Consider the following 18,527-nt stretch of genomic DNA (forward strand, 5'->3'; position numbering starts at 1 on the left):
CTCCTAAGATGCCTCCCTAACTAGATGTACCTAAATGTACCTAGCATCTATGTAGGTGTTATCCCAAGAATCCCTCTAGGATCTAGTCAACCCCATTGCCAGAGAGTTAGAGAATGTGGGACCCCGTCCTGGTCTGGAGTTGGACACCCCGCGAGGGATGTTAGATCATTGCTAGCTGGAGCGTCTGCATGCAGGAACCTCAGCGTCTCTGGTCAGCCTGTCAGCCTGGAAGTCATGGTCTCCTCTGTCTTTCTAAGCAAGACGTGATGTATATATACCCATAGGTCTCCTCAGGGGTCCTACCTTGCTGTGTTACTGTGTCAGACTAAAGGATGACGCCAGGCCTAAACTTTATACAGAGATACTATAAAGGAGATGTCAGTCCTGCTGTTAATCCTGCTGTGCTTCCAAGAAGCCTCATGCATAATGTATGAGTTTCGAACTAGGGAAAAACCCGTGTTCTGAATGCAGTGTTGTATCTTGGTAAAAGGTCAGTCTCTATGAACCGTTATGTATGTAATGTAGGGAAGGATATAAGTGAAAGGTTGCAGTGTTACTTGTGCCTATATGGGTACCTATATGGAATATAACACATGTGATTATAAAATAAGCCTAAAATACAGAATTAAAGTGCAAACACTTTTATAGTGCTAACAGTAACCTGGACCAGGTGGAACCTGGTTCTCAGCAAAATAAAAGAGTGTGAAAATACGATTCACATGACAAAGACTATGGCCAATGTAGCACACATTGGTGCTCTCAAGGACATCTCCCTCTACTAGCAAATGCTAGGCAACAGAAAATTGAAGAGTTGTAGGCATGGCAACAACCCTCAGGAGAAGGAGGAGGGCTGAAAGTCTGTATCCACTATGTGTGAGAGACCCACATATCCTCAGTTTATCGTCTTCATATTGATCACATTCTGTTCGTCTTGTTTTTTTTTTGTAAAACCTTTAATTACGTCAACATGGTACACAGCTATTCAGCCGACATCCCGAAGGTCCGGCAGCACGATGAGAACAATACGTAAGAAGGTCCATAGCTATAGATCAGGAGTAACAAAGGTTTAGTTTTAATGTAAACCAAAAATAAAAAAACACAAGCAAGGCAAAGCATATAATAAGCATGCGCTAGTTCTCAGCTGGGGCGTGGTCCCACTCCCCGCAGCGGGGCAGTACACCACGCCAAAGAAGTGAGGGGAAAGCAGAGGTACGGACTCCAGGTTATGAACAGTTTTACGTCCAAAGTTGGAAGTAGAGCTAGGGGGAAAGTTGCATGTCAAGCATCTCAGTAACCGGGGGCACACAAATATCTCCCCTATAATGGTTCCATTGCCCCCATATCTTATGCCATTTCTTAGGGCGACCTCGGGCACTGTACACCGTTTTCTCCCGGAACATGCCCCAGTCCATATTTTCCATCCATGTTACCAGGGTGGGAGGTCTCTGGGATCCCCACAGCTGCGCAATATCTCGCTTCGCCACCATATTCCCCAGGGTCACCCATTGGGTCTGAGCGGCATCATAGTCGGTGGGACCCCAGACATTCAATAGGCATCGTCTTGCCTCCGGGAAGAGTGCGATACCCGTGACCTCTTCCATCACGTTATGAATTTGTTTCCAGAACTCTACGATCTCCCCACACTCCCAAATAATGTGTAGAAAGGTGCCCAACATCCCACAGCCTCTCTTGCATAAGCCATCATCAGAGAAACCCATGTGAATCAGGCGGGGCCCCGTGACGTAAACCCTGTGAAGTATCTTAAGCTGCACCAGCCGCAGTCTCGCCGGGATCGCAACCTCTTTCGGAGGGGAGATGGCATATTGCCAGTCCTCATCGTCCAGCTCGAGACCATCCCTAGTCCATTGTTCTCGCACATCAAGGAGGAGGTCGGTCCGAACATATACAAGCTTCTTGTAAATCAAGGAGATTGTACTCTCCGGCATATGACCATCCAGAATCCGATCCTCCAAAGGAGAAGACTCAGACACGACCTACCCCTCGGCAAAGACAGATAGCAGAGCATGACGCACCTGGGCATATCGAAAGTATTCAGTACCTCCTAATTCGTACTCCGTCTGCAGCATCTCAAACGATTTCACCTTACCCTTAGCCAGCAAATCCCCAACTCTAGAAATCCCAATTAGGTCCCACTTCTCGAACCCTTTCGTGTGCCATAATTTCCCCAATATATCGGATTCGAAAAGCGGAGTAGCCTGGGTAAGTCTGTCCTTCCAGCCCAACGAATTTGTAACCGCCTTCCACACATGCACTGCCGTCTTGGTTGGTCCCGTGAGGGACCCATCCAGTGATTTGGAATACAGCGCCCTAAGATAATTACCCCCGCGCAACAACCACCAATCCATAGCAAACCCAGGGTTCAACGCCGGACCATAAACACCGTGGTTATTCGCTCCCAACTGGGTAGCCCAATAATATCTTCTGATGTCAGGGAGTGCTATACCCCCGTCATACCATGGAAGGGTCAACTTTGCAATAGCTATACGCGGTCGACCGTCCCATAACAGCGAGCGCTGGAGACTCTCCACCTCACGAAAATAACAGGCCGGAACTAACTCTAGGGTGTTCTGTAGGGCATAGAGGAATCGGGGAAGAGACATCATTTTAAACAATGCGGCGCGGCCAAGGAGGGAGAGCGGCAGCCGCCTCCAACCCGCAACGTCCCGTCTCAAGCGTGACAACGGAGGGAGTAGGTTCTTCTCGTATCGGACAGAGGGATCGGTGGAAATATATATCCCCAAGTACAGAAAGCCCTGCTTGGCGATCTGGATGGAGGAATTCCGCGGGACGATAGGGGTGTCTCCACTTAGAACATATAGATGCGACTTTTCCCAGTTAATGGCGAGACCCGAGTTTCTACCAAAAGAATTCAAGACGTCACAGACCACTATGAGGGATTTCCTAGGTGAGGTCAAGTATAACAAAATGTCGTCTGCATACAACGAAATGCGGTCCTCGTGGTCTGGCGACCATCGGATCCCTTTTATGTCTGGCTGCCATCTAATCCATGCCGCCAGCGGCTCAAGGGCGAGGGCGAACAATAGTGGCGACAGAGGACAACCCTGCCGGGTGCCCCTCCCGAGCTCGAACAGAGATGACGCCCTACCGTTCACCACGATTTTAGCCAAAGGTTCCTCATAGAGTAGCCTAATCCAGCCTATAAAACCCGGTCCGAAGCCAAATTTTGTGAGCGCTGCCCACAGATACGGCCATTCCACAGTGTCGAAAGCCATCGTGGCATCAAGTGACGCCAAGATGGCCGACTCCCGCAGCGTCCCAACCCTCGCGAGCACGCCATGGAGTCGCCTGAGGTTCAACGCGGTGTTGCGGTGTGGGATAAACCCGGATTGGTCCGGGTGGATCAAGTCCCCAATGACCCTGATCAAACGGTTAGCCAACAGTTTGGCGAGGAGTTTTGGCTCAGCGTTGAGTAGGGAGATCGGCCTATACGATCCACATCTGTTCCGGGGCTTGCCATCTTTGTGTATAACCACTATTGTCGCCAGACGTTGGTCAAATGGGAGACACCAATTCTCCTGCGCCTCTACATACATATCTCGCAAATGCGGAGCAATCTTATCCAGCCTGAGTTTATACAACTCAATCGGCAAGCCATTCGGGCCCGAGGCCTTGCCCGGGTGTAGCGAGCGGATAGCAACTGCAACCTCATCCGCGGTGATGTTACCATCAAGGTCTTCCCTGTCTACGTCAGAGAGACAAGGCAGGGCAATATCTTGCAGCAGTTCGTGCGAGTCTTCCTCCGGCTTGTCCGACACAGACGTATAGACCATGCAGAAGTGGTCCGCGAAACACTGGACTATCCCGTCGGGTTCGGTGACAATATCCCCGCCGACTGTCACTATTTCTGGCACAACTCTATTCAATCGTTCTTTTCTGTCTAGCCACGCTATTAATTTCCCAGCCTTGTCCCCTACATCATACAATCACCCTTGTTGTTCCCTGCTAAGAACCTTGGCCGCGTTTGTCACCAGTGCTTTATATTCAGACTGTTTTAATCTCAACTTATGCAGTGTTTCCGCCGTAACCTCGTCTTCCAGGACTGACTCTAATACCACTATCTCAGCCTCGATCTGCGCCACCTCCGCATCTCTCCAACGTTTGACATCCGCTATCAAGGAGAGGGCCTCCCCTCTCAGTACTGTTTTAAACGCTTCCCACAAAGACACCGTGGAGGTAACCGAGCCAAGATTCTCCAAAAAGTAGAGATCGACCGCTTTCAGCAACGCGCTGCGAGTCCTAGGGTCACGGAAGTACCAGGGGTTAATCGGAGCCACCCTACCTGCCGCTCCCCGGCCAAAATCCATACAAATCCACACCGGCGAATGATCGGAGATGCCCCTAGCCATGTGCCTAGCCTCGGACACCAATGAAGCTTGGGCAGCCAAGGTGAGAACATAATCTATTCTAGAGAGACTACCGTGTGCCCCAGAGTGAAAAGTGTACTGCCGCTGAGCGGGATGCAGCAGCCTCCAGCAGTCAACCAGACCTAGTGTATCAATAAAATCTGGGAGCCATTTCTGCGCCCCCCCGGGGTCCCTTGGCGGATGTCTGTCTAGTAATCCGGAACCAACTGCATTAAAGTCACCACCCACCAACAACACGCCCTCGGGGAGATCCAGCATAGCCCTCCCCAAGTCAGCAAATGTGGCGGTCTGCAGGCCAGGAGGGACATAAACAGAAACCAAAACCAGTGTCCTGCCCTCCCACCTCCCAGCAACAGTCACAAAGCGCCCCCTTTCATCGACAGTGGTAGAGTCAATCTCAAACGGCAGCGAGGTCCTAACGAGTATTCCAGCCCCCCGAGATCCCGAGGAAAACCCAGAGTGCGCGACAAATTTATAACCCTTTCTATTGAGAGCATGACACGTATTGCCTATCAGGTGCGTCTCCTGCAGCAAGACTATGTCAGGAGAGCACCTCTTCAGAAATTTCAAAACAATCCCCCGCTTAATACGATCCCCCAAGCCATTAACATTCCAACTAAGTATATTCAAACCCCTACCCCCATCACAAAATGGCAAGAGACCCCCGCCCCCCTTAGAGAGCAGCACACGAGCGAAAAAGACTTGCATTGCGATACCTTGCAAAATGAAAAACAACAACAAACACCCCAACAGACCCATACCACCCCCCACCCTGCACCCCTGCGTAAGCCTAAAAAGCCCCCCCAACTTGCAGTGTGCCTGTCGCCCTAGCAGAAACTAATCTACAAGAAGAAACCCCGTAGGAGGAAAGAGTTCCCATTGTACCCTCACCACCCCCGGACAATAGCCAGCAATGAAAACAAATCAGTGAACCACTGTCCTGAGCTTAGCCAGAATGTTCAATCACCGGAGTCCTCACTCTTGTGCGACATGACCACCTTCTGCTCCGCCAGCATGATCCCCGCTAGTCCGCCGCTGAGGCAATGTGTCGAGCCATTCCCCAACCTCGTCTGACAAGTCAAAGAAAAAGGTTCGCTCTTCGTACTCGATGCGCAACTTGGCTGGGAAGAGCATGGCATACTTCAGACCCATCTCACGTATCCTCCTCTTGACCCCCAGGAAACTCTGCTGTTGCTTCTGCACCGCCTGGGTGAAGTCAGGACAAAAACTCACTGCAGTATTCTGGAAAGTGACTGGTCCGGACACTCGTGACGCCTGTAGAATGGCGTCGCGGTCCCTGAAATTGAAGATCCTGGCGATGATGGGTCTCGGGGGGGCTCCCACCTTGGGCCTCCCACCCGGGACTCGGTGGGCCCGCTCGACCGCAAAGAACTTGCTGAGGCCCTTAGGCGCCAGATGATTAACCACCAAGTCCTCGACAAACAAGTCCGCTGATTGCTCCTCCGATTTCTCCGGAACGCCAACAATGCACACGTTATTGCGCCGCGCCCGGCCTTCAAAATCCTCCATCTTGCGGGCAAAGAGGTCGTTAGTAGTCTTCAGCGTACGGACCTCTGTTTGCAGATCAGAGACGTCCCCCGTGAGGCTAGAGGTTTTTAGGTCCAATGATTTAACTCTCTCATTAGTTTTCCCCAGGTCTGCGCGAAGCAAGTTAACGTCAACTGAGATAGTGTCCACTTTGTGTGCCAGGGTCTCGAACTGTTGCCCAATAGAGGACTTCATCCCCTCAATGGCGCCCATGATGTCTTGCAGTGTCAATTCCGGTTTGGGGACCGAGTCATCTCTCGGTACTTCCTGTGGCTTCCCCGGTCCGCTTGGCGATCCCTGTTGCTGGGCATAGCGGTCCATATTGTTAGTTTGAGTGTAGCCCCCCCGCCTGGTATTCTAGGGCTTCTGTTTTTCGGCTTCCGATTTGGCCGACATCCTCAACACCGGAACAGTCAACGTCAAAGACAGGCCACTCAGCCACACAATTGGCACGAGGTCCGCTGGATCCGGGACCCCGATTCAAGCCCATGCATGTGCAGGCTGAGCTACAGGCGACTGTTGCTCAAGACACTCTCGGGCCGAGGCACGCAGTTGTAGAGGAAAACGAAAGTGAAAGTGAAAACAGCCCCCATCCGATGGTCTGCATCACACACGGCCGCTGTTGTTCAATTAGTGTCCGGGCCCATGCCAACGCGAGACCCGGGCACCTCCCGGGGATAGGCCGCGAACTTCCACTTGTCACAACTTCGGTCTCCGGTTTACAATTTCAGTCCGGACAACGACGTTCGCCTCAGCAATGGTTCATCTCCAATATTCCGGATATTTGACACAGGATTTTTTCCAGGATAGTTGCCGGAGGGAACGAGGGTCTCGGGAGCTCTGTGCTCACGCAGCCACCTTGGTCCCGCGCTAGGCTCCTCCCCCCGTCTTGGTTTTTAAATGGAAAGACAGACAGCTTAGCATTATGTTTATTGTTACCCAATATTTATCTTTACTCAATGTTTAAAATTGCTGTAAAATGTCTAGTAACCATGTTAGGCGACATGGGCTTTCATATTGCTAGTTCCATAAAATGATATTTTTAGGCCACAGAAGACTTTCCAGAGGCTGTGGATCAGATTAATCGCATCAACGTCAAACTAATGCCAGCAGAGACCAGGGATAAACAAAAAGAGGCACGTAGAATACTTGAATTGAGCGACTGGTAAATGCACAGGCCACATTCCATTTCACTGTGTTTCCCTATGCCATTCTAGGCAGAGACCAGCCACAGGTATATCATACTTGGTCCTGATTCAGTAGGAACCGTCCAACCTGAACTGCTCTGATAGGTCCCTTCCAAACAGGAACCCAAGCAACTCCAGACTGGTTTCAGTCCACTTTGGTCTCATTTGAAAGGTGTAGCTTGAATCCTATGGCACCATGAAAAAGGGACCCACTTTTCGGCATAGGTGATACATTTAATACATCTCCCTTAGAAACAAATATAGTAGCACAACTGTGGCTGAATTGCATAAGGTTGTTCTGTGGCTGCCTACGAGAGTAGAACGAAGTCTGATATATGCACACACACATACGCACACACACAGACACACACACTCACATATATGATTTGCACTCAAGCACACACTCTTGTCTTCCATCCCTGAAAGATCGACTCCTCCTTTCTCCACAGAAAGCAACTGTCTTAACTCTCTCTCACTCACATATAACAACACAGGCAAAAATGATAGCTAAGTAAAAAAAAAACAATGATATGTTGATTTGGTACAGACTGGCAGCACAAACCTTCATTCAACCCACACATCTGTCAGCTGCTGAATGTGTATGGTAATGATCACAATGACCCCTCCTGAAGTATCAGCGGCAGATAGACTACAAAAAAGCCTTGAGTCCACCAGTTGATGCCTAGTCCTCCTACACGGACATCACAGGAATTACAGGTATGGATCATAGGCATTCCAGCTTCTAGACCACTACCCCTCAGGGAATAAATGTAAGATCATCTATATCCCACCCTGTGTACATATTAAAATCAAGAAACAATTATACTGTACCCAAACAAGTCGTCTGAATGACTGGCTACCTTAGGTTCACTTCAACTGCTGTAAGAGAGGTAAAGAAAGATAACATGTAGGGCCCGATCGATTCACAGAACTAACTTAAGACAAAATCCTAAACTTACTACCATTTTGGTATTCACAGAAGGCACTTACTCATTTCGGTATTCACAGAAGTTAGGGGTCCTAACTTTAGGACTCCTAAATGCCTTCTGTGAATAACAAAAGTCTTAAAGTTAGGAGTTTTATCAGTTTAGGATTCGTAAAGTTAGGAGTCCTAACTTTACTACTTCTAAACTGAGAAAAATCCTAACTTTAAGACTTTCTGTATTCACACAAGGCACTCCTAAACTAAGAAAAATCCTAACTTTAAGACTTTTGGTATTCACAGAAGGCATTTAGTAGTCATAAAGTTAGGACTACTAACTTCTGTGAATACCGAAATGAGTAAGTGCCTTCTGTGAATACCAAAATGAGTAAGTGCCTTCTGTGAATACCAAAATGGTAGTAAGTTTAGGATTTTGTCTTAAGTTAGTTCTGTGAATCGGGCCAGTAAAGCTTTGGGTATCATTCAATGCCTCGTGCAGAAACATTGGACGGGTTGTAGTTTTGTTTAATGGGATGGTGGAGCGCGTCTTCCTGTCTTGTGCACCAATCACCATAATCACTTAGAAAACTCTTTGAACATATGTTTTTACGGTATTAAGACATCTTTTCGTCATATTCTCTGTGTTCTGCAGTCTGAAGTTCTCCTGAACTTGTTTTGTTCGAAGTCAAGAACTGCTGCTCATGGGGATTGCTGTCTGCAGGATGGGCCTGACAGAGCAAGATGTCTGAATCAGATTGCAATGCACGAATCTGAGGAGATCCCAGAGAAAATACCGCTGAGAACTGAGAAGCTCTGTGAAATTTACAACCAGCACAATGCACGTCTGCATATTTGGTAAGATCTCAAAAGGTTTGAGTGGTGTAGTACCTGTCAAAAAAATATAGGCCCAAATTTACAAAGGCTTTGCGTAGGGTTTGCATTACTTTTCTGACCCACAACTGACACACTAAGTTTAGGTGGGAGTTATACACCAACGCTAATAGTGATTTGCATTGGATAGCAACCCAAAGTAGTGAAAAGTTGCCCAATGCTCTGTCTTGTGTTACTTCGCGTTAAGGGTGGATTCAATGGGTGGTGTATGGACTCTCCCTTGTAACCACCCATGGATTTTGATGCAGCTCCCTATCTAAAAAGTATTGTAGACAGGGATTTGAGCCAAAATCTTACTTCTCCTAGAGGCAGGAGCAATGTGGAGAAATGTTGTAATTTCTCCTCCTTTTTCCCACTTTGCATGCGTGCTGCATTGTACAGCACATATAAAGTGGGAAAAGCCTTAAAACATAGTTTTTGCACCGGAAGGGACTCATTCCAGTACAAAACGTATGCTTCAGACAACACAGACACCCTTGCATTAGGGCACAAGGGAGTCTGGATTGGTGCATGGTTACCTAGAGTGCGCCAGCGCAGTAGGGAGAGCACAATAGTGCCACATTCTTAGTATCTATGGCGCTGTTCTGCTCTCTCCCTTTCACGCCACACAGCGCAGTAACCTTTCTTGCTGCCCTGCGCTGTGTGACTTCTTCTTAAATCTAGGCCATGGTACCTCATCAGAACCAGACATTCATTTACTAACGGCCCCATTAGGATTACTTGGGGTATGCGTAATGAGACCCTTAATGCGTGAACATGGCCCATTTCTGATGTTATAAATAACATAATTTTCAGTTCCTACTCCTTGATAATCAGCCCAGAAGAAGTTTAGTCAATTAGGGGCAGATTTATGAGGTTTTGCCGTAGGGAAGCGCAGCAGGCCTTCCTGCTCTGCTTCCCTACGGCAAAAGAAAAGGGCAGGGATGCGCCGTATCTATAAAATGCGGCGCATTCCTGTCCTTTTCCCCTGCGCCGGTGCACAATGGGCTGCCTGCGCCAACGCAGGCACCTCTGTACCATGGTGCAAGGGTGCCTGCGTTGCGGAGATGAATATTTTTGTACAGGAAGGGAAGCCTTTCTGTACAAAAATAATCACAAGAGGTTTTTCCTCTTTGTATGGGTGCTGCAGAATGCAGCACACATAGAAAAAGGAAAAACGAGGAGAAATAAAGATATTTCTCCCCGTTGCGCCTCCCTTATGCCTCCCCTGGGGAGGCGTAAGCTTTTGGCGCTGCCTCAGATTTACGATTTCTCGTAAATCTGGGGCAGTGTCAAAAGGCCATGGATGTTGCTGGGACCGCCCCCAGCAACACCCATTGCACGCCCCTTTAACGCAGAACACTGCGTTAAAGGGACTGATATTTATGAGGCAGCATTAAGCCACAAAAAGTGGCTCAGTGCTGCCTGATAAATATCACGCAGGCTTCTGCGCCACGGAACGTCACAAAAAGTGACGTTCCGATGGCGCAACGGTCCTCATAAATCTGCCCCTTAGTATTTAGGAGTGTCAGTTATCTGCTACCTTATCTTCTACTTCTAGGTAAAATCTTTTTCAAGAGTTCCACCTTAATTGCATGTCCACTATATATTACGGGGCAGATTTACAAGCCCCTTGCGCCAATTTTGCGTCACTTTTAACATGTTAAAAGTGACGCAAAAGTGGCGCAAGGGGCTTGTAAATCTGCCCCTACATCTTTAGAATGGTCATCTAGTGCCCATTCACATCCCGCACAGTCTGACAAATAGTTTTCTCATTATTAACAAATATCGGGTGCTACTCCAAATTGGGCTTCTCCCGTTCACTAGAAGCCAGGTAAATAAATGAAAACGCAAAAGGTACTTTTGGTGGTTTTTGGCCATCAGTAGTTATAAACATAGAGATGTGAGATTATTGATTTGCTATTCATCAGTCAACTTTTCTAGACAGCATTGTGTCTGGTCAAATAAACCATTGCCATTCAAAGCGCTTGTGAACATAACTTTTGACCTCTGTGTAGAAGGATATGGCGATAAGGTGGGGGGTGGTGATGGTGTCTAAACACAGCCATGTCTTAGCAAATGACCCAGGCTTTAGATATTTGGAAACCAGCCGCAGCCCGTGCAGGTAAAAGCAGTGGGGCAGGGTTAGGGGGGTATTTCGACAGACCATGAGGGAAAATTAAATAAATAAATACATTTCCCCTCCTTGTTGTCTGCTGAAACAGTAGCATTTCATTCAACTCTAAATAGATGGTTAGGTTGGAGGAGGCACCACTGAATTATGAAGGCACTACCACTCGGCCAAACTCTAAATGAGGCCCCTAGTTATTTAAAATCAGTGCCACAACCAATTCAGATGTTACTTTTATTTATTTCTGTATTTTACATTTTATTTTAATGACTCATTAGGAGCACCATGAACCTGTATACCAGCAAGATATTGTGCAAAACCTAATTTAGTCAGAACATGCAGTGTAATATGTACAGGAAAATATGAAATAAAAGCAAAAATACAAGTTTCAAATAAAATAACTATAGAGAAAATGTAGCAGACAAAACAAAATAAAAAGTACAACATTTAAATCATCAGGGCCCAAAAGGCACATCTAAATCTGAATGCAAAGTTGGGACAATGCTAAAAGAAAAAGGAAACCATTACACCACCACCTAAAGACCAATTTGAGGTCAATCAGCGGAAATAATCAAAAGCAGCAGCCTTTTCTTTGCCATCCTGGCACCCCGGAAAGAGCTAAACAACTTTGTGGTAAGCAATGCAGACTGTGAAAGAATAGCCGTGTTGTCTGCTGATAGACAGCTTAGTTGGCCTACTCCTTCGTCTGTGACACATTTGTAAGTATTTTTTTAAATTTTCGTTTGATTACATGTTATCATACTCCACATGTAATCTTTGCTTCTCCACATTTCATTGTGATTTTATATTTAGATTGACCATAATGATTGATTTTAAAATGAATAGCAAACCATAGTTCGAGTGTGTTCACGTTCGGTTAGTGATTGTCTGGTAGGCCTTGATTTGAAAAAGCTCCACGTTAAAGGACATTTTGTGTTCTTGCATGCTGTGTATAATCTTTTTTCTAGTTTCAGAAAGCCAAGCCTCAGCAATGTGCTACTTAACTATATTTGTATTGTTAGATTGTGTGTGAATACCACAAAATTTATTTTTAATGAGCTCAACATCAAACCCACTCCTGTCCACCTTTGAAGGCGGGCATCCCTTTACTCTTCTTGAGACTGCATGCTTCCCTTTCTACTACTCATACAGCGACATGCATCAAGCATATTACCGGTCGCAAACGGGCCGATTCTGCGAATCGGCCCGTTTGCAACAGGTAAAATGTCTTTTCCGCGGCATCAAAGGCATTGCATTTGCAAAATAGGTCATTGCAATTTATTGCGTTTACCTAAATTGCGAATGGATTTAGGGAATCCCTATTTAAGATGCATCAAGCCTTTTCTAAATGCGACTTTGCATTTAGGGAACGCAAATTACCATCAACTTCAAGTTGATGGTAATTTGCAACATCTTTAAAAAATGCACAAAAGTGCATTTTTCATAGTGACAAGTGTATTTTCTAAGGGCATGTGTGTGCGCCACATGTGCACACTTACCTTTTTGGGGGTGCATCAGGGGGGCCTTAGGCCCGTGACACCCTTGCAATTACCAATCTTGGTAATCCCAAATTGCGAATGCATTCCCATTCATTCCTATGGGCCTACAGGCCCATAGAAATAAATGGAGGGACATTACCTAATAGCAATTCACAATTTGCAAATCGCTATTTGGTAATGTGTAGGAATTGCAATTTATTTTTGTTTTTTTCTTACATGCATAAGGAATTGCGATTCCTGGATAGCGATTCCTTAAAAATTGTTATTTAGGAATCGCAACTCCTTATGTTGATGCATATGCTCCATAGAGTTACTTTCTGGTGTAAACCCTTTTCTCCTTTCCTTGATAGAATCCTGTTTCCGGTTCTGCCTTAGAGACTTTATTTTGCTGGCACCTGCTGCTAAAGCCTACCGACTTCACCTATAAGACCTTCTCTTAGCATTAGGGAGTTTCCCTTTAAGGGAAATGAATCCTTTATGATTTGCCTACACTACTTAAATACGTAGGGGCTCATTTATGAGCCCCTGTGTCACTTTTGCGCCACTGGTGCGTCACTTTTTGTGACGCACCAGTGGCATAAAACATGCGCCATGTCGCGCCATATTTATGAAGTGACGCATCTAGGTAGATTCGTCACTTCGTAAACCCCTGCGCTACATCATACCTGCGCCAGGTCTAATGTATGCAGGGTGGGTGTACTCCCGCAAGAAAGGGTCGTAGGAGTGGCGCAGCGAAATCTATGAAATCTTTAGCGGCAGTTTTCTGCCGCTAAAGCGGCGATAATTTTAACGCAGTTTCTTGATAATATGCCCCTTAGTTATTCATGCTAGCCAGAATAATATTGCCTTGATTCAAAGCAATTACGAACCAAAAGCTAAAGCCTCTGTAAAGTTTTGATATAAACTCCCCTTTTTTTTGATGGGCAGAACATACCTGCTCAAAATGGCGGTTCTACACAAGTTATATTTGGGCATATCAGCAACAACCGGCGATAATTATCGCTAAGCGCACTTAGCGCTAGGATAATTATCGCCGGCTAGCGTGGATTTTTATCGCTGAGATAGCGTGCTATTAGCAACGCTTATCTTAAAAGCGATAAAAATCCTAGCACTAACTGCCTAATGTGAGATTATCGCTGGAAACCCAGCGATAATCTCACAAAATGTGGCTTTAGCTTGTTGATAGGGACTCACAAACTTAGCCATGATATCCACCTTCCATAGGATATCATGGCTAAGTCAGTCCTGAAGCAGGCGTAAGGAAAGTAGCGATAACAGGGGTTATCGCTACTTTTCTTGTCGCTATGCTTCATAGCGTGGGGATTGATGATAGGAGAAATGTCGCTTAGCGACATTTCTCCTGTCATGTTAGGTCAGGAACGCCCACTTTGCATCTCATTAGAGATGCAATGCTGGGCATTAAGATTTCGTGCGCTAAAGCAAGGTTTCACGCGTTAGCGTGACCTTGCTAATTAGGCGATAATATTATCGCCGCTTTTCGGCCGAAAAAGGCCGCAAAAGCGGCGATAATTCTCTATCGCCGCGTTGTAGATATGCCCCTATATTTGTTTTTGAACATTTCTGTAATGCTACCAAGTGCATTTTTCTCGAGTTGAGAGTGATTTGCACTAGATTATTAGGGGCCTAAGATCAACTGACGGTAAGGGTGGGACATTATGGTGACGTCATCCGATGACCGCTCAGTTTTGAATCTCCACACTTGATAGCACTGCAGATGAGAGAGTGGTTGTTTGGTACTGGCAGGAGTTGGCATGCAAGATGGGAGTGGATATGTTGTACTTGTCATATTTTCCTCAATAAATAACCCTGCGATTCCAACCTCATTTTCACCTGTATACCAAAACCTCACTCAGAAACTGAGCATACATCAAAGTGGGGGTTTCTCAGCTTTTTTCACGCTGGGAGCATTCAAATGTAGGAGAGGGCTGAGTGTGCTGATTAGCGTTTTCAACAGCACTCGCTGTTCTGTCTAATGTTAAACTTCTCACTGCGGCACAAGGGTCGGTCAGCAGTATCTAAACAAGGGTTGCATTCGAGATACACCCACGAGTGCAAACACCTACGTGTAGACAATAGCACACGGTTCTGACGAGTAGGATGTATGCTTTCGGGTAAAGCACACATGTTACATATAAGTATATCAGGCAATCTACTCCTTTACCTTTTTCTTGCTTTCACTGGTGGTTAGGATATGGGGCAAAACTAGGTCTGGCTTTTTGCCACAACCTATGTTTCTTGCACTGTCCCGACCCAGACATATTCCATTCACATATTTTGCTAGTGCGTTGGCCCTAAGCAGTTTTCGTGATGTTCAACGGTCAACATTTGGAACAGAATAGCTTTTGTGTCTAAAACGTGATAATTGCTGCTGTTTGCAAAAATTTGCCTCACACCGCCACAAAGCTGTAGCAAATCTGGGTAGGAGTTTCCAGGTGCCCCCTCCATTTCCTCTGGTAAATCGAAAGTTATATCTCTCTTTCAGTCCCAATGGTTTATTTTAGTGCAATAAAATCCAATTCGTGAACAGAGGGGCATATTTACAACGAGGCGATAAAAAATTATCGCCGCTTAAGCGGCGATAATTTTATCGCTATATTAGCAAGCTCACGCTAACGCGTGAAACCTTGCTTTAGCGTGGGGATTTCTAACGCCCAGCTTTGCGTCTCTAATGAGATGCAAAGTGGGCGTTCCTGACCTAACATGACAGGAGAAATGTTGCTAAGCGACATTTCTCCTATCATCAAGCCCCACGCTATGAAGCATAGCGTCAGGAAAAGTAGTGATAACACCTGTTATCGCTACTTTCCTAACACCTGCTTCAGGACTGACTTAGCCATGATATCCTATGGAAGGAGGATATCATGGCTAAGTTTGTGAGTCCCTATCAACTAGCTAACGTGAGATTATCGCTGGGTTTCCTGCGATAATCTCACGTTAGCCAGTTAGCGCTAGGATTTTTATCGCTGATGAGATAAGCGTTTCTAATAGCACGCTATCTCAGCGATAAAAATCGGCGCTAGCCGGCGATAATTATCCGAGCGCTAAGTGCGCTCAGCGATAATTATCGCCGGTTGTTGTTGATATGCCCCTTAGTGTCGGGGGTGGGGGAAAGGGTCAAGGCGACCACCGAACTATATGATGCCTGCTACTGGAGGTGAACACCTTCTTCGCCTTGACACAGAACAACATCATTCTGAAATCAGGACACATTGGGGCATATCAGCAAGGCGAGGCGATAGAATTATCGCCGCTTTTGCGGACGTTTTCGGCCGAAAAGCGGTGATAATTTTATCGCCTAATTAGCAAGCTCAAGCTAACGCGTAAATACTTGCGTTAGCGTAGGAATTCCTAAGTCCCAGCTTTGCATCTCTAATGAGATGCAAAGTGGGCGTTCCTGACCTGACATGACAGGAGAAATGTCGCTAAGCGACATTTCTCCTATCATCAAGCCCCACGCTATGAAGCATAGCGGCAGGTAAAGTAGCGATAACCCCTGTTATCGCTACTTTCCTTACGCCTGCTTCAGGACTGACTTAGCCATGATAACCTATGGAAGGTGGATATCATGGCTAAGTTTGTGAGTCCCTATCAACTAGCTAACGTGAGATTATCGCTGGGTTTCCTGCGATAATCTCATGTTAGCCAGTTAGTGCTAGGATTTTTATCGCTGATGAGATAAGCGTTGCTAATAGCACGCTATCTCAGCGATAAAAATCGGCGCTAGCCGGCGATAATTATCCGAGCGCTAAGTGCGCTCAGCGATAATTATCGCCGGTTGTTGTTGATATGCCCCTTAGTGTCGGGGGCGGGGGGAAGGGACAAGGCGGCCACCAAACTATATGATGCCTGCTACTGGAGGTGAACACCTTCTTCGCCTTGATACAGAACAACATCATTCTGAAATCAGGACACATTGGGGCATATCAGCAAGGCGAGGCGATAGAATTATCGCCGCTTTTGCGGACGTTTTCGGCCGAAAAGCGGTGATAATTTTATCGCCTAATTAGCAAGCTCAAGCTAACGCGTAAATACTTGCGTTAGCGTAGGAATTCCTAACGCCCAGCTTTGCATCTCTAATGAGATGCAAAGTGGGCGTTCCTGACCTGACATGACAGGAGAAATGTCGCTAAGCGACATTTCTCCTATCATCAAGCCCCACGCTATGAAGCATAGCGGCAAGAAAAGTAGCGATAACCCCTGTTATCGCTACTTTCATTACGCCTGCTTCAGGACTGACTTAGCCATGATAACCTATGGAAGGTGGATATCATGACTAAGTTTGTGAGGCCCTATCATCAAGCTAACGCCACATTTCTTGAGATTATCGCTGGGTTTCCAGCGATAATCTCATGTTAGCCAGTTAGCGCTAGGATTTTTATCGCTGATGAGATAAGCGTTGCTAATAGCACGCTATCTCAGCGATAAAAATCCACGCTAGCCGGTGATAATTATTCTAGCGCGAAGTGCGCTTAGCGATAATTATCGCCGGTTGTTGCTGATATGCCCCTTAATACCTTTCACCCAAAGAAAAGGTAGGGGAACCATCGAGAAAGGAGTCCCCACATACTGTTAACAACTGGGTCACATATGTACATGTTAAATATAGTGCAAGCAGTTGTTTTCAATGACAACGTCCTGATCAGTAAAAATGATTGCACAGCTTTTCACCTTTACTTTCTTTCAGGTACACGTTTGAATATGCAATACGTCACCGGCAGGAAACCCTAAACTCTGTCCTGGCTGCTGTTTCCAATTTGAAGCTCGTGTTAAAAAGATGCTGTGCTGAAACTTTCTCCGAAGTCTGCCTGTCATTCTTTTTGCCGAAGCTGTCATTTGTGATCCTCCCCAGCGATCCTTTGCAAAGCGCCTGAGGAAAATGTATCAATTTGAAGGAAACACAGTAATAAAAGCATTCACCTCACATTTTATATGGAATCGGTGTCATTTGTGGAACAAAGGTGTACAACCAGAAGAACGCATTGATAACTTTAATAAATAGATTGGTGTCACTTGTAAATATAGGTATGGACTGAAGTTTTATTTTAACAATGCTCAGTCAGCTTGGTCCATGTGCAAAAAATGTGCAAGGTGAATATTGTGGTTTATGTCATCATACACACAGGTTTGCTTTAGGGGTCATATAAGTTGCTAATAACAGGCATCAAAAATATTAATTATGCCAACATCATGAGAATGGGAAAATGAAACAAAACACCCAATTCATGGGACATTATTGGAAACAAGGACATATTCAAGGAAGTCGTTGTTGACGCTATACATTCTTAATAGGTGATATATAGCTTATGGGCCATATTATCAAGGAACGGCGATAACATTATCTCCGCTTTAGTGCCAGGATACTACTGCGATAATGGGCTTGATAATATGCTCTTGTGAATTCCCATAGAAGCCCAGGTTCAAACCCCATGTGAAAGGGCCTGTGTCAGTCTTACGCCTGCTGTGAGGCAGTATTAAGATATTGACGCATTTGCACCCTAGAAGTGGCGCAGTGAAATCTCGTAGATTTCACTGCGTCACTTCTACGAGTCTTACTTGCGTCAGAACGCCCACCCTGCATACATTATACCTGACGCCGGTATAATGTAGCGCAGGGGTTTACAAAGTGACGCATCTGCTTAGATGCATCACTTTGTAAATAAGGCACAACAGTAGGCATGTTTTATGCCGCAGATGCGTCAAAAAGTGATGCAACAGAAGGCCAAAGCTGTCGCAAGGCCTCATAAATAAAGCCCTCAGTGATTTTACAACACCCCCCACCCCCTGAGAATGCTGACAAGTTCCCTAAGTATGTTCTATGGCTTACCTGTGGCTATGGCCTCTGCTGTCCAATAGACTCGTCCTTCAAATAATTGAAAAACAATAGGGCACATTCACAAAGAGTTTTGTGCAGCAAAGTTTCCCTTAGGGGCACCAAACGAATCA

General features: G+C 46.1%; 1 protein-coding gene across 10 annotated transcripts in view; it reads left to right on the forward strand.

Moving 5' to 3' along the window:
• LOC146866400 (vitamin D-binding protein-like) overlaps positions 1 to 17,598 on the forward strand; it is a 666,911-nt gene extending 649,313 nt beyond the window's left edge. For all 10 annotated transcript variants that reach the window (XM_085636444.1, XM_085636422.1, XM_085636460.1 and 7 more), the window contains 2 exons: positions 8,716 to 8,918; positions 17,269 to 17,598. In XM_085636444.1, the coding sequence (XP_085492570.1) occupies positions 8,716 to 8,918; positions 17,269 to 17,455 (390 nt within the window). In that variant the 3' untranslated portion in view covers positions 17,456 to 17,598. The remainder of the gene's footprint in view (positions 1 to 8,715; positions 8,919 to 17,268) is intronic.
• Positions 17,599 to 18,527: the final 929 nt, after the last annotated feature.

Source organism: Triturus cristatus, chromosome 2_1, assembly GCF_964204655.1.
Source record: "Triturus cristatus chromosome 2_1, aTriCri1.1, whole genome shotgun sequence".
Classification (NCBI taxonomy): Eukaryota; Metazoa; Chordata; class Amphibia; order Caudata; family Salamandridae; genus Triturus; species Triturus cristatus.